Source organism: Oryctolagus cuniculus, chromosome 16, assembly GCF_051225735.1.
Source record: "Oryctolagus cuniculus isolate XC-2025 breed Fujian yellow rabbit chromosome 16, ASM5122573v1, whole genome shotgun sequence".
Taxonomy (NCBI): domain Eukaryota; kingdom Metazoa; phylum Chordata; class Mammalia; order Lagomorpha; family Leporidae; genus Oryctolagus; species Oryctolagus cuniculus.
The window spans coordinates 92,164,668-92,180,390 of record NC_142882.1 but is presented as its reverse complement, the minus strand read 5'-3'; the positions used below and the strand labels follow the sequence as shown (position 1 = coordinate 92,180,390).

Sequence of the window (15,723 nt, the reverse complement as noted above, 5' to 3'; positions counted from 1 at the left end):
ACAGAGGAGCCGCGTTCAGGCCTGGCACATGATGGCTGCACACTTTGGTGAAGGCACACGGGCCAGGCCGGTCACCAGGACCTTCCCAGGAAGCCTCTGCAAATGGCTGCAGGAAAAGAGTGGACGCTGCCACCGTCGTCATGGGCCTTGTGTCCCCCTTGAAGGAGCCCATGCAGCTCGGCTCTGTGGGCGGCACGGTCAGCGCCCCACACCTGTCCCCTCCACCACCTGCCCCAGGCTCTGCTGGGGAGGAGGGGCACGAGCGCGTAGTGCCGGCAGGGGCTCCGGGCACCTGCCTGCCTCTGCTGGGGCCTCCTGACAGCAACACCCCCAGCTGCTGCCTTTGACCAGGGCCTCAGGACACCAGGAAAACAGGAGTGCTCTGGGGCCAAGTGGGATGTGGGCCAGCCCCGGGCCACCACCTGAGTGTGCAAGCTCAGCAGCCGCTGCCTCTTTCCCGCCAGTGCTCGTGCGGGACAGGTGTGCAAACCTGCCCTCGCGGCACAGCGCCTGGTCTTTGGGCAGTGCAACTGAAACAGACTTCCGAGGGAGTGGGCCCGGGGGGCGGGTGCTCTACCACATTGGAGCACCACACTCTACGTATCTCACACGCGCACACACACCACATCCAGCACACTTGTACACACATACGCTGCACATCACACAGACCACATCCAACACGGGTGTACACAATACACTGCATATCACACATGTGCACCACAGGTGTGCACACATATATTACAGACCACACATCACACACACATCACAACCAGAATGCATGTACATACACCACAGAGCACACACACACACAACACATGCAGCACAGGTGTATACACAGACATACATTGCACACTATGCATCACACACACATACACCACAATCATACAAATGGGTATACACATATACTGCGTATCACACACACGTGCGGCACGTGTGTACCCACATAGTCACAGACCACACATCATACATAATCACCACCAGCATGCATGTGCTAACAGAGCACATACGTGGACCCCATCAAACACATATGCACACAGGTACACCTCACATACACACACACCTAATCGAGCATGGGTGTACACACACAGCACACAGCACACACACATACACCACACGACACACAGAACCGCACACCATGCTGTGTACGTCACATCCTTCTTGTACTCACATTATCTACAATGCATTAGGTACACACGTGCATGCACACACATCACACCGGCACACCACACAGACACACACACATGCACGGCCGTGTCCGGGGTGCAGTGGGCACGGGCCTGTGCTCAGATCTTTCTGGAGAGGAGCACGTTACATCCACCCTCAGAGCACTGAGCTCCCTGCCTTTCTGTCTCCCTAGAGCAGGAAGAGTGGCCACTGCCACAGGTGATGGCGACGGCGACTTCCTCCTTACGGGCCAGTTCCAGAGAGCACTGGTGGAGTTCGAGGGAGACATGGAAGGTGAGAACCGGCAGCCTTGGAGCACAGAGGGGACAGCTGCCCTGTTGGAGCCCACGGCCGGGTGGGCGGAGGTCATCAGAAGAACCCCAGCTGAGAGCTGCAGGGGACAGCCGGGAGTGGGCGTGGGGCCGTTGGGGGAGAGGGTTCCTGGTGGACGGCTGTTCTCCTGGGCCCTGGGCAGCCTCACGGACCTCCCTGCAGGTGGTGTGCTTTGCATGTTCTGTGCTTGGACAGAAAGGTCTAGAACACGAGATGAGTTAGCGAGATACAGAGTGGCACAGAGCAGAGACTTCTGCCTGTCTGGGCCTCTCGTAGCGCGCTGTCCGTGGCTGCCTCCATGCGACACAGACCTGAGAGGCCGCAGCAGGTGCATGCTGTCTCCCTGAACAGCTCCAGGCTCTCCCAGATGAGCCACACCCTTCTCTCCAAGGGAATGAGAAATCGTGTCGTGGCCAAGGCTCCAAACCAACCCAAAGGAAGGAAGGGAAGTAGAAAACTGCCCTGGGGATGCGGTTGCCGCTCTGAGGCCCAGCCCCACCTTCGGAGTCTGCAGGCTCAGGCTCAGCTGGAGGAGGCCCAGAGGCCTGGCCGCCTGGCTCACTCAGAAGTGTGTGTCCTGGGGACCCGAGCAAGACGGGGCCAGCCCGGAACCCCCTCTCCCCTGTGTGCCGGCAGTTTCTCTGGGGGTCGCAGTGCACAAGCTGGTCCCTAAGTTGACCTGTGTCACAGCCACGTCCCCCAGTTTGAAGCCTCCGCGTCTGCGGCAGGTTCTCGGGCTGAGAAGTAGCCTCAGAGGGCCGTGGGTAGCTGCAACCATGATGTGACTGAGGTGGGGACTGTTGCTGTGTTGCTGGCAGTGTGTTGCATGCGTTGCTGGCAGTGACCTGCACTTGTCCTTCCTGGCAGACGTGGAGGAGAGCTACGGGACAGACAGCAACTCACTGACTAGCTCCAGCACTGGCGAATCCCACCACGGTGCGCGGGAGGCCCCGGCCTCGGACGGTGACGCGGATGCAATCCCGGTGACCTTCATAGGGGAGGTTCCTGACGATCCCTTGGACCTGGGCGTGTTTTGCAACAGAAACAACAATGCCGGCTCCTTTGACACAGAGGATGCCGCCAGCAGGAGGGCACACCTGTCCCCGTTCCAGGCCGGGCCCAGCCAGCCCCATGCCAGGGTGAGCACAGAGGGGCCTGACCCACAGGCTCCTTCCCGCGACGCATCAGCCGCATCTGCCACCCGCAGAGACGGGCGCCCAGCTGCAGCGGGGCCTCTGGGGACGGCTTTTGCTTCCAGGCTTCATGCCGATGAGCACAACATGGAGAACAACGCAGCGCGTGGCCCTGCCTATGGTGAGAAGACGCAGGCCACAGAGAACACGAGGCCCCCGGCCCTGCCTGGGAAGGACAGCAGGGCCAGCAGTGCCATCTCGGCCCCGCTGGCCTGGCACCAACGAGGCCAAACCCCTGGGGGAAGCTATGGCCTCCGCCACGGCCTTACCACCTACAAAATCGTCCCTGCCAAGTCGGAGACGAGGCGCTACGACACAGCAGGGTCCCTGTCCTCGGGTGCCATCATGATCAACGAGCGCGGGGACCTGGTGAGCCCCCACACAAACACCAGGACCATCTCCTCAGCCCCATCCCTTCCGGACACAGACCCTCAGCCTGTCGAAAAGGTCAGAGAGTTCTGGAGGTGCAACTCTGTGGACAAGCCCCCGGGCCAAACCAAGAGACCCCTCCCCGCCTCCACCTCCGTCCCCGCCTCCACCTCTGTCCCCGCCTCCACCTGCACCTCCGCCCCCACCTCGGCCTCTGCCTCTGTTGTGCTGGCCCAGCCGCTGCACCCCGATGGCTGGCCAAGAGCAGTGAACACGCCCACAGCACCGCGGCCACAGTCTGCTGCCCAGGAAGCTGGCACGCACCTGGAGGAGGGGAGGAGCCGGCCACTCTCGCTGTCCGTGGTCACTTGTCACACGCAGGTGCCAGCCACTGGCAGCACGGAGGTTATGTTCCCCAGGCCCCAGAGGAGAACGTCCAGCCAGTACGTGGCCTCCGCCATAGCCAGGCGGATAGGACCCCCGAAGGCCCAGCAGCACGGCAGTTCTGACAAGGGCCACGCAGGCCGAGCACCAGCGCCGGCTGCACAGCCTCTGCCTGCCCCCTGCCTGTCCTCAGAGACGCAGGGACGCAAAGGCAGTGCTGGGCAGACCTGTGTGGCGGGATCAGCCGCGGGAGCCCACCCTCGAGGGGACATCTGCAGCCCGCAAGGAAAGCCGTCGTCTCCTGGGGACAGTCTCCCCAGTGTCCCCATAGGGTCCGGCTTCCCGCGAGGCGGACCTTCCCAGAGGGATCCTATCTCTCTGGAGCAGGCTTGTGGTTTCACCGGGAAGCAAAGTACCAGGAACCAGAAGCCTGGCACAGCGTCCGACCCTGTGTGCCCACGGAACGGGGCACGCCTCCTGACCCAGCAGGTGGCAGACGCCCAGGCCCCGTCAGGCACGGTGCTGCTGAATGGCTCCGCCTGGGCTCCAGGCAGCCGTGGGCTTCCAGGCCCGCCCTCGGGCTCCGGCACTGAGCGTGGAAGGGCTGTCAGTCAGCTGTCAGTGGGTCAGTGTGTGAGCCCGGGAAGCAAGGACACACCACAGCCCTTACCCAGCAACGCGCATGACACAGACGGGGCCCCGCCCCTCAGCATCTTTGGGCCGAAGAAGAAGTTCAGACCTGTGGTCCAGAGGCCGGTCCCGGAGGACACGTCCCTACACAGCGCCCTGATGCAGGCCATCGTCTCTGCCGGGGGGACACACACGCTGCGCAAGGTGACGCTCAGGCTGGCCCAGGGGTGCGCGGGGTGGGGCCTTGGACGGGACAGGAGCTGTGGGGTTTAAGGCACGGGTCTCCTTTTACCCAGAGTTCCTGCCTAGCTCCCTCCCTCCAGTATGTTTGAGTAGACCCTCAAGAAGCTGGAATCAGGGGTTTTACGGCACCCACATCCTCTCCGGGCCCCGGAGGCCTTGAGACAAAGATGTGTCAGTTGCGGTGCAGGCTGGGCCAAGGAGTCCAAGGATGGCGGGGAGGTGTTGGGGAGGGGACTGAGCCGACCTGAGCCGAGTGTGCTCGTGTCCCAGAGTCCCTGGGCTGAGTGTCCCTGAATCTCTGAGTCCCTGCGACCCAGCATCCCTGGGAGCAAGTGAGTGAGAAACACAGAGCCGGCTTCCCAAGTGGCCACAGGGCTGTCTTCTGGGGCTTGTTTCTTGGGTGAGCCTCCAGGGCTGTGCCTGCCCAGCCTGGGTGGGATCAGTCGCTGATGTGGCACAGTGTGGCCTCGCTAGGCAGTCCAGAGCCCCAGTGACCATGGGAGGGGAAGCTGGGTTTTCTCTAAGCAGAACGAGGCACTGTAAGATGAGCCTGGAGAAGCGAGCGGTCGTGAACACAGGACCATGCCCCACGCTGCAGGGGGAGGGCGGCACGGGAGAGAGCATGAGCAACCTGGGCGGTAGCTGGAGTATTCCAGGCCCACGGGCTCACATGCCCGCCCCTGGGCTTGGCTGGGGCGTCATTCAGGAGCAACAGGAGCTGAGTCAGGACCTGCCCCCCAGGCCTGGGCACTCAGTGCGTCACAGATACAATGGCATTCAGGCACGGAGCCAATCCCCTCACCAGGAACCATTTCCTCAGTCTGGCAAGTGAAGAGCCGGGGTGCAGCCAAGGGACCTGGCCCGAGGCCCCAGCCTGGCTGGGCCTGGGGCTCCCACCCGGGGCCGTGTGCGCTGCCCAGCCGTGGGAGGCTGGGTCTGGTGACAGGGGTGACGGGATGCTCAGAGGCTGTCATTCGGTGCAAACCCAAGTACGCAGCGTTTGATTCCGACACAGACACCCCATGACTTACGCTGCAGCCATGTCCCAGGAACCCACTCCTATGTGGGAAATGTCAGTCAAAGACTGACTGCTCCTACCCTACCAAGGCTGAGCCCAGCCTGCCTTAAATGTGCCCCAAACCCTGAGAACAGCCTGCGGAGGGGTAGACCGTCCTATGGAACACCTGCTTCCAAAGAGACGTGCACGAGCCCCTAAAGCTTATCGACCCTGCACTGAGGGTGCGAGCTAGCACAGTGGCCCAGTGGAACCGTGGGAAGCCGGGGGCCATCTGTGTGCCCATCCTGGCAATAACGGCCATGCAGGGCTTCCCTCGGAGCCGCCCTCAGTCCCGTCCCCGCACGTCCTGACTACCGCTTGCTGACGCTGTGACTGCTTCAGACCGCAGAGCTCAACGTGGAGCGGGGGCCCAAGAAGCCATCCTACACAGAGGCAGAGAGTGAGCGGTCAGCGCTGCTCGCGGCCATCCGAGGGCACAGCGGCTCCCGAAGCCTGAGGAAGGTAAGGACAGGGCTCTGCCATCATGAGTAACCCACCCTCCGGCCCTGTCCGGGGAGACGCCGGCATCGGGATGGGCGCCCACGGCCAGAGATAGGGCTCCTGGACACTCGCACACTGTCCGTGGAGAACCAGCGCTTCCCCAGTCCCTTCAACGCCGAGGCGCTGGGTGCACATGCAGGACGGCGGCTGTCTTCCTGGAGTTCCAGGTTTTTCATGACCTCGGGAGTCCGTGCAGACCGAGTTAGGGGTGGCTTCCAGGCACCGATTTTCAGGAGCAGGGCGACTGGACGCTAAGGCTGGGTCTCAGGCTGCTGCCTCAACAAGGCGCCAGATGTGTGTGCGCAGCTTCTGCTCTGTGAGGCCGGGGTTCTCAGGCATGACTGCCAAATCCTGGCCTCTGCGACCTGGGGCCTGGCCGCAGCTCAGCCATCGGGCAGACCGAACGTCCTGGGCTTGCCGCAGGTGAGTTGTTCCGGAACCAAGACCAGGTTGACTGCGCTGCCCTCTGAGGAAGGACCTTTGGGGGCAATGCCACTGACCCAGCCCATGCCGGCTGTGACAGACGAAACAGCACAGCCTGGGGCCAAGAGCACGGTGCTGGCAGGTGCAGCATCTGGTGAGGGCCATTTTCTCCCTAGGCACCCGAGTGCGGTGGAAGGCACTGGGGGGCGCCCTGGGGTCTCTCACACTGGCACTTACGCCAGCTGTGAGCCTGTCACTCAGGAATCTAGGGGCAGTCATTCGACTTCTCCCTACCAGGTGTCCTCCTCGGCCTCTGAGGAGCTCCAGATCTTCCGGGATGCCGCGCGCTCTGCAGCAGGCCCAGGGGACCCTTGGCGGGAAGACCCGGGCCCTCCACCCCCACCAGCCCTGCCAGCCCCTGCCCTGCCAGCCTCCCGAGCTCTCTCTGCATCAGGGGCAGCCTCCGGGTCCAGCACAGGCACTCTCGACAACCCGGTGGACGCCAGGCAGGCCCTGATGGACGCCATCCGCTCCGGCACAGGGGCTGCGAGGTTGAAAAAGGTGAGCATGTGGGGGGGGATGGGAGAAGCAGAGGTGCCCTCGATTGGAACACACCTGCCTGTGGGGGAGCCACAGGGTAGTCACAGGTAGGGCAGGAGAGCGCTGAGGTCGTGCGTCCCTCACACCTGAGAGAGGTCGGTGCAGGCTTCCATGCACAGGGAGACAGGCAGAAAGCCGCCTCCTGCACACCAGATGCCTGCCACAGTCCTCCTCAGACAGAGGTGGGTACCAAATCACACTCCTATCCCCTGTGCGTTCCTGCCCTAACCCGTTCTTGGGACTGGTCCTGGACAGGCTGAGGATAATCCAGGATGAGTCCCTTAGTGCTCAGGACACAAGCCCATAGTTACAGCCTGCAGTGAGACTGCTGCCTCCCTCCGTCTCTCCCCCCCTCCCCTCCCTTCTTTCCACCTGTTACCTGCTTGTTCATTTGTCTGTGTGTGGTTCCAACTACTGTAGCTTTTCCTTTCATCCATCCATTCACCATCCATCCATCCATGTATCCATCTGTCCATCTGTCTATCCATCTATCCGTCCATCATCCACGCATCTATCCATCCAGCCAGCCATCTTTCCAGCCATCCACGTATCCACCCATCCATCCATCTATACATCCAGTTTGTACATGTATCCATCCACCCACCCATCCATCCATCTGTATATCCATCTATATACCCAGTTCATGCTTGTATCCACCCACCCACCCATCCATCCACCCATCCACCCATCCATCCACCCATCCACTCATCTATACATCCAGTTCGTGTGTGTATCCATCCGTCCATCCCTCAGTCCATCTGTCTGTCCACCCATCCATCCACCTATATTTGCCAGCATTATGTTTGACTGTTCCTGGAGTTGAAGCCCCTTGGGCAGGGCATGCACTCTGCTGTTCTCCCAGTTTCTCTTTCCGTAAGTCTGATGCTGGCCTGCATATCTGTCACCACCTGTTCTGTAAAGACCGTGGAAATAGACTGTGCAATAGGATTTCCAAATCACAGGAACACTCGGGCCCAGTGGCTCCTGAGATTTGTTTCACGTCTACAGGGATCCTGGGCACGGAGTGACCCTGTCCCTGGTGGGTTTGGGAAATTACATGGTAATAGAGAATTGGGGGAAGTTTCTCTTCTGAAATCTGAGGCTGTTTTCACGTGCACCTGAGGAGTCAGCACTAAAGGTTATCCTCAGGTTGTGTGGAAAGTGAATGAGGCTCAAAGAAGCTGGGGCACTCTGCCTGGGTCCCAGGGGGGCTGGATTCCTACAGGGATCGGTCTGGGTCCAGAAAGCCCTCTCACATTAACAAGCTGTGTGTTCTGTGGAGAGCAGGTGCCTCAGGAAGCGGTGGCTGGCTGCTCTCGGGTGAAGATGCTGGCACCATGGAAAAGGCAGGCAGCTTCCCTTGCTGCCCTCGAGGGAGCCTGGTGGTGTTGGGGGGAATGGAGGGAGGGCAGTGCAACTGAAGGGCCGTTTGCCCTCCCTAAAAGGCTGTGGGCCCCAGACATCCTCGGCTCGGTTGCCTATAAGAGCCACCAGAACACACTGACTCTGACGTTTTTGGAGCCCAGAGGCCATTTCTCCCTGCTCTGGGGTCAGCCCCTCTGGCACAGCCAGCCAGGCAGCCGGTGCATGTAGGTTCCAGAAGGGACCAAGTAAGGAGGCAGCACCACCACCACACCTGGGGAGAACACGTGTGGCCGCAGCACCACCTCTCCAGGAGAGGACGTTGAGAATCCCTGTGGCCCCTTGGGGGCCTTCGTTCTGTTTCTGTGGCATTTGCTTAGTGACAATGTTATGTGCTTCCAAGTGAGAGGAAGTGAAGAAACAGGAGGACACAGGTAAGTAAGCATCACGAAACCAGACACCAAAGTCGGGTGACGCTAGCTCTGCAGGTACAGCAGGAAGGGACCAAAGTCCAGGCCAGTCACCACTGGGAAGAGGGGTTCAGCACTGGGCAGTGGGGACAGCTCCCTCTGAGCGGACTTGGCCGTGTGCTGTGCAGTTGAATGTTCACTTTGTAACTGCATTAATGGTTGCCATCCTTGTCTCATTTGACCCTTGACATGCAGTCCTGTCGTGCGTGACAGTGAAAACTCATTCTCTGAGATGTGCTTTGGGCAGGCTCATCACTGTGCCACCACCACAGACCACACTGTGTGCCCAGCACCTCCCGTGCTGTCACGGTGCTGTGCTGTGTGGCCAGGATCAGGCCAGCACTGAGGGGACTTCTCGTCTCCTTGGCTGATCTGGGGGTCTTGTCAGAACAGGCGTTGCTGTGTCCACCTTGCAGGTGCCACGAGCAGCTGAGGCCGGCGTAGGCTGAAGCCTCAGGTCAGGCAGTGGGAAAGGGCCGGGCCACCGGCTTCCGCCTCGGGGCTCTTTCTCTCTAAGAATCACTTCTGTCTTCCAGAAAAGTCAGCAAAGTATGTTTAGCAGTCACCTCAAAGCTGGGGAAGTTGTGCTGTGACAAGGAACATGGAGAGGGTTGAACGGACATGGGCGGAAGGGCCAGACCAGTCGAGTGGGCTTTCAGGATGAGGATGAGGCTGGTGGTTCAGGCTCTGTGCCTGCTCAGCTTAGAGCTCGCTGGGGCCAGAAGCCCTGGGCGCTTTTTGCCAGCTACACCCACAAGCCTAAGTTTGGTCTCTCTGAGTTATCTCAGTACTGCGACTTGCTCTGTCCACCCCGGAGTTCCAGACCGTAAGTATTGACGAGGCACTTCAGAGACCAGGGTGCCCTGAGCAGGTGACAGGGAGTGTGCCGTGCCCCAGGAAGGTGACGCACACTCTGGGCTGAGGCTGGGGCCCCGAGTGGTGAGGAGTCTGCCCTGGAAATCAGGCCTGGCAGTCTCGCCCGAGTGAGGAGCCTGCTCCGGCTGCTGATCACGTAAAGCCTGCTGAAGATGTGGCTCACGGGCCAGGACAGGTGGGCCACGGGCCACCACTGCTGTCAGGACTGAGCTGACCTCTCCAAGAACCCATGCAGGATTCCCTGGGCGGGGGTTCCTGCCTCCATCTCTGGAAGCTTCCCCACCAGGCCACTCAGGTGCAGCAGGGTCCCCAGGCGTGTCTGCATTCCTGGCTGTGAACCCTAACTCTCCAGCTTCCCAGACAAGGGCAGCCATCTGCCTGCACGCACCCGGAGCTTTGTGTGCGGCAGGTCATCCTGGTGTGTGCTGTACCCTGGGGTGTGCTGTACCCTGGGGTGTGCTGTACCCTGGGGTGTCCTATACCCTGGGGTGTGCTGTACCCTGGGGTGTGCTATACCCTGCTGTGTGCTGTAACCTGGTGTGTGCTATTCCCTGAGATGTGCTGTACCCTGGGGTGTGCTATACCCTGCTGTGTGCTGTACCCTGGCATGTGCTATACTGTGGCGTGTGCTATACCTGACATGTGTTATACCCCTCTGTGTGTATACCCCTGTGTGTTGTCCCCTATGTTTGGACTTGGCCTCATTTGTATAGCTCCTTTCCGCTCTGTGCTCATGTGGTGCAGTAACTCCCGGAGCTCGGGACCAGTATGGCCTGGGCTGTGCTCAGATGGGGACCGTGTCCTTCTCTGGGCCATGCCGTGGGGGCTGCAGGATGGCCAGCTCTCCTGGGGCAGGTGGCTGCAGTGTGTGTGTGGGACCGCCCGCCCAGAGCAGCACGGCCTTCCCCTGTGTCCCCAGGGTGCCTGTATTGGTCAGTGTTCAGGCTGTAGAGAAGCTCACTCATGAAGGAAAGATTTGGAGGCTCGGAATTCACATCCGGCAGGAGGCAGAAGAGCTCGGGCTGTGTGACAGGAGCCGGCCCTGCGTGCCACCCATGCCCTCAAGGGCGGGGCCTCAGGGAGCAGTCGCCAGGCCCCACCGTGGGGACCAGCCTGCAGCACGCGGCCCCGGTGGGGACGCTTGAGCCAGACCCAAAGCCTGCAGGTACCTGACAGCCAAATGGTGGGCTGGGCCCAGGTGAGGCAGGCAGCCGATGGGCCCCGGCAGCCGTGCGGGCTGTGAGGACCGACAGAGGGCAGGTGGGAGGGCGAGGCATTGTCACCCGGACAGCGACTCGGCCACATTCCCTTCCACGGTCGGCACCACACTGTGCCTCTGCCGCTGTGGTGCAGCTGTCAGGGAGGTTTCCTGTTCTCTGTGGTTTTCACTGGGCTCCGTGCAGGAGCCCTGGCATCCTTGCCGTCCCGCTGCCGCTCCTGCAGGGGGCGCTGTCCTCCCTGAAGGCGAGGCTCTGACCCCACAACCGCCAGCCTCGCATCCTTGATGCAGGTGAGCCGCGGGCTCCTGGCTGCTTTGTCAGCCTTGCTTCGGCGCCTGCTTTCAGAGGGCCCGAAGTGCTCATCAGGGACTCTGGTGCCCAGCTCTTTACTCTGCAAGCACGGCTGGAGGACCCGGCGGCAGGGCTGGCCCGAGGCACCGTCTGTCTCCCCAGGGCCCTCACGGAGGCCGTGGGGGGGGGGGTGTCAGGGACATGTGGCTGCTCACAAGGCTTCCCTCAGTGCCCCGCCTGCCTCAGGAGAGCAGCAGGGCCAGCGCCGACTCGGAGCCTGCCTGGCGGTGCAGGCCGCGGCTCCTGCTTGCCGACAGGCAGGTGTGACACAGAAGCCAGCGATGGTTGGCCCCGGCCCTCCCTGGGCCAGCACTGCTGTCAGCCCAGGTGCCCTGTCAGCTGCTGCCTGCTGAGCCTCACAGTGCTGCGGCCTCGCGGCCAGGCCCTCAGGTGCCTGCTTTTCTGCTGCAGATGCGTGGGAGTCGTGGCCAGCGGCCTTGACTGTGGACCCTGTGGGAAGCGACTGGACACGTGGCACTGCCAGGAGGCCTGGGCCCCGGAGAGGGAAGTCAGAGACCACACTTCCCCCTGGCTCTTCCCCTGTGCTCCACGCTCCCAGCTTACGGCAGACCCGGGAGGCCTGGCAAGGGTTCCGGTGGCTCTTGCTGTAAGCCCTGCATGTCAGTTAGCAGGGGAGAGCTCCAAGGAGCAGGGCCTGTCCTGTGTTTGCTGCTGGTGGTCATTCTCGGCTCCACTGAGTCCTGTCCACTCTGCAGGCACTGTGTGAGAACCGTCACGAGGCAGCCAAAGCAGTGCCCAGCCTCAGGGCCTGCACAGCCACTGTTCCACCCTCAAAGCTGTTCCCTGCACTCCCAGTTCTTTCCCCTTGTGCTCCACGTCTCCGTCGCAGCTCCTCAAGGCCTCCCTCTGTAGCCTGCTGCCTGCATTTACAAATCACTTCCACACAGGAGCCCTCTGCCAGTCCTGCCTCCGACAGCCAGCATCTGGCCTGGGTCCCGGCGCAGTGTGGGGTCAAGCAGTGCCCAGCCTTGGAGCCCACTCCGTGTGCACCCACTTCCTGCCCTCTGAGTGCAGCGCTGGGTCTGTGTGCTTGTCCCGCTGAGTTTCACAGTCATCACGGAATCTGCCCGGAACCCACGTCATGCCAGAAGCACCCACCTTCTCCTTCCCTGGGGCTTTGTGAGCCCCAGGCTCCCGCCCCGGGCCTGTTCCCCACCCCCAGTGCTGGGCAGCGGCTGTGTCGCTGGCTGCAGGGAGCCCGTCCGCCTGGAGACAGGAGCCTGAGGCAGGGCATCCGGCTGCTGCCCTCAGCTCCCCTCGTCCCCGTCGTCACGTGAAGGCCATTCCCCTTGCCAGGCGGCAAAGCGTGTGCGGTTGGGGTTGACTGCAGCTCTGCCAGCCTTGTCCCATGAGTGATTTCCTTCTGGTCCGACCAAAGTAAAGAGAATTGTGGAGGAAGATCCTAGACCCCCGATGGGCACTGCCAGGCTGTGCCCCCCACCCCCGGCAGCAGCTGCTGCTGTCCTCACAGGCGCTCACTGGTGACACAGCCCCAGTGCTGGTGCCCTGGGGCTGAGGGCCAGACGGCAGAGCGGTCCCCGGCACGGGCCAAGCCGGGGTGAAGGTGTACCTTGCTGCTCCGTGTCAGCTCACTGCGCAGATGCAGGTCTCTTCACGGCTGCCCACCTGTGCTTGTTGTCTTCATGCCCAGGGTGCTTTCTCCCCTCCTAGCCATGTTCTTAACTTGCTGAGGGTTCTTGGATCTCTCGAGCTCTCGTCTGGCTGCTGCCGGTGGGCAGCCAGCCTCCAGATCTGTGCCAGGCCCTCCCTGAGAGAGCAGAGCTACGGCCCCTCCTCCCCCCAAGGCTTGCCCTGCAGCTTCGTTCGCTGGCTCTCGTGCCTGCTTCTCCGTGGATGCCAAGAGATTTGCCTTGGCAGGGTGCACGGCCTCTCTGAGAGAGGCTGGGTTTTAGGGGTGCCGGCGATGCCCTTGCACCTTGCACCTGCCCCCACCCTCAGCCCGGCTGCAGGCCAGGCCCACTGAGTGATGTGCTGAGCCCCCTGGGCACCCTGCTGTGGGTGAGACCTTCGGATTTACCCAAGGAGGTCGTGGTGAGGAAGGGAGCGCCGGTTCCCGGTGTGCACGCAGCCAGCGTGTAGACTGTGCTCCTGACTTTTTCGCACACGCGTGTACCTGCTTCACATCCGGATGTGGTTTGTTTCCCTTTTGTAAAAGGGTTTGCTGTGAAGCCCACCTGGGCCTCACAGCGACCTCTTCCTGACTTTCGATGTCCCTGCTGCAGCCACGCATCCAGTTGTTTGCGACGACTTTATAATGGATTTTCCCCACGGTTTTGCCGTGACGACTGCCAGGCATTGAGAAGTTGGAAGAGTTGTGCAGCGGCTGCGTGTGTTTGCACTCAGGCCCACCCACCCACGTGGAGTTTTACTCTAGAAGCAAGTGAGGCAGGCACCCTGTGAACACCACAACATCTGACTCCTTAGTCATCTAGGACACGCTGCTGGAGCTCGGGGTTTCTACGGCTGTTCCTGATATAAAACGGGCATGCAACAAAATACAGTCGTCCTGAGGACCCACATTCCCTGTCCTCACCCTGGTGGCTTTGGCTTTGTTTTGGATTATATTAGGGAAAGAATGGGACAAATAACAAAGAGTCATGTGGAATGTCCGGCTGTCAGGATAGATGTGTCTGTGTGCCTGCACACACACACACAGGTATATATGAGAATACTCCAAAGAGTGGAAAATGGAGTGAACACCTAAGTTTATCTTAGTGCAGACCACTGTTTGAAGTCAGCACCTGGCTGTGTCATGTTCATAGTTCCCATGAATTTTGTAGTTCCCTCTGGCCACGGGTTTCACTTCTTTCATTTGCAGCCCACATGCTTGCTTGGCACACAGGAAGTTCTGTGTGCTGGGGCGCGGTGCGGAGTCACGATTGCCACCCCCAGAGCCCCTTGTGGCAGCGAGAGCCAAGCATGGCACGCTGTGGCAGGCAGGGGCAGAGGGCAGCGGCGGGCCCTGCCGCCCTGTGCGTCCACTCTCGAATGGGCGCGTGCTTTTCTCCTGAGTGGAGCGAGCCGCGGAAGCTCAGAAGGCCGTCGTATTTCAGTGCGACTTCCTCGTGCTTCCTGTGCTGGTGTCGGGAATCCCCACCCCGAGGCCGCTGTGCCTCAGCAGAGCTGAATAACCGGCTGCCCTTGTCTTCCCCGCAGGTGCCCTTGCTTGTGTGAGTCACTGCTGGAGGTCAGGACACCCAGAACCCGCCCGCCAGACACCCCCGTCATCACCGGAGGATTCCTCGTGGCAGGAACATCCAGCCCTGGCACTGCTTCCTTGTCCTCAGGCCAAACGCGGGCAGTTGCTTCTCAGTCTGTTCTTGCGTAGATTCCACGGGAGGGAAAGGCTGCCTTGCACTGCAGCTGTGTGCCAAGGAGATGTGCTTTGCCTCTGAACACTTACAGTTGCCAACAACGATCCTTGTTGGCAGGCTGCAGCGAGTGCAGCCGCCAGCCCAGCCCAGCCCTTGGCTACAGCGCCGGTGGTGAGATGCCGACTGGGACCGTCGAAGCTTCTCCCCCGTCCACCATCGACGGCTGAGCCTTTCACCTCGGTGAAATCTTTCTCTGCGGGTGGTCTGCTCACGTGTCAGGGAGCTGTGAGGCTTTTTCCAAGGTGACTGCACTGGGCAGCAGAGCTGTTGGGTTCTTGTTCCTCCAACATCAGGGTAACACGCCTCGCAGGGGGTTGTGATTTGGCCAACAAAGCTGAGAATCGACTGTCAGTGCCCAGAGCTACAGTCACACACAATCGTGCGCACAGGGCATTCCCAAGCCCCCAGCTCTTGCCCGGCAGGCTGTGATGTGCAGAGGCCTCCCCCAGGGTGGGGGCTGTGCACGGAGCCTCGGAAACCCTGCCAAGGAGCAGGGCGCTGGGTGCTGCAGGTCACAGGGAATGCAGCAAAACCGTGCCTGTCTGGGTGCCTTTCCCACGGCTGGGTGGCTCCCTGGTGCTCCCTGGTGATCTTGTCATGGCACACGGTGCTTAGCCACCAGTGCTCATGGGAGCGTTTCACTCCTGCATCAGTTCTCATCCATCTCTCTCAAGTGTTTTATTATATTGGAAAAAATCTCTTTGGGAGAGTCGTAGAGATCGTGGGACGTTCATGAAATAGAAGAACTCGCCATTAACGGGAACGCACGGGTGAAGCAGTGGTCTTGCCACTGGGATGCAGGCATTGGGGCCTGGGAGCTTTGCATCGTGGCTGGACTTTGTGAGCCAAGAGCTACCATCCAGTTGCTCCAAGTCACAGCTGTCTAGGGTTTGCCTCTAGTGCCACAAATAAATGAGATGAAATCAGAGCTGTGTGTGACCCTCCTGCCTCAGTCTGCTTGGGTGCCCCACCTCCAGTGCAGGAAGGAGCTCACTTATTGGATCAACAAGCATGTGTGGCTGCCCGCTCCCTGGGTCTCTGGCCCTCGCCTGCGGCGGTTTGGATGTGGTTCAATCCCCAAGGCTCCCTGTGCAGGAACTGGGTCCGCTTGGTGATGCAGGAAGAAAGGTG

The 15,723-nt window shown here is 61.0% G+C and overlaps 1 protein-coding gene across 16 annotated transcripts in view; it reads left to right on the top strand.

The window, feature by feature from the left end:
- Positions 1-15,520, top strand: part of COBL (cordon-bleu WH2 repeat protein) — a 184,951-nt gene extending 169,431 nt beyond the window's left edge. For 13 of the 16 annotated variants that reach the window (XM_051853146.3, XM_051853142.3, XM_051853141.3 and 10 more), the window contains 5 exons: positions 1,358-1,458; positions 2,365-4,277; positions 5,716-5,835; positions 6,595-6,858; positions 14,375-15,520. In XM_051853146.3, the coding sequence (XP_051709106.3) occupies positions 1,358-1,458; positions 2,365-4,277; positions 5,716-5,835; positions 6,595-6,858; positions 14,375-14,392 (2,416 nt within the window). In that variant the 3' untranslated portion in view covers positions 14,393-15,520. The remainder of the gene's footprint in view (positions 1-1,357; positions 1,459-2,364; positions 4,278-5,715; positions 5,836-6,594; positions 6,859-14,374) is intronic. The other 3 variants (XM_051853149.3, XM_051853148.3, XM_051853145.3) reach the window with 1 other exon arrangement.
- Positions 15,521-15,723: the final 203 nt, after the last annotated feature.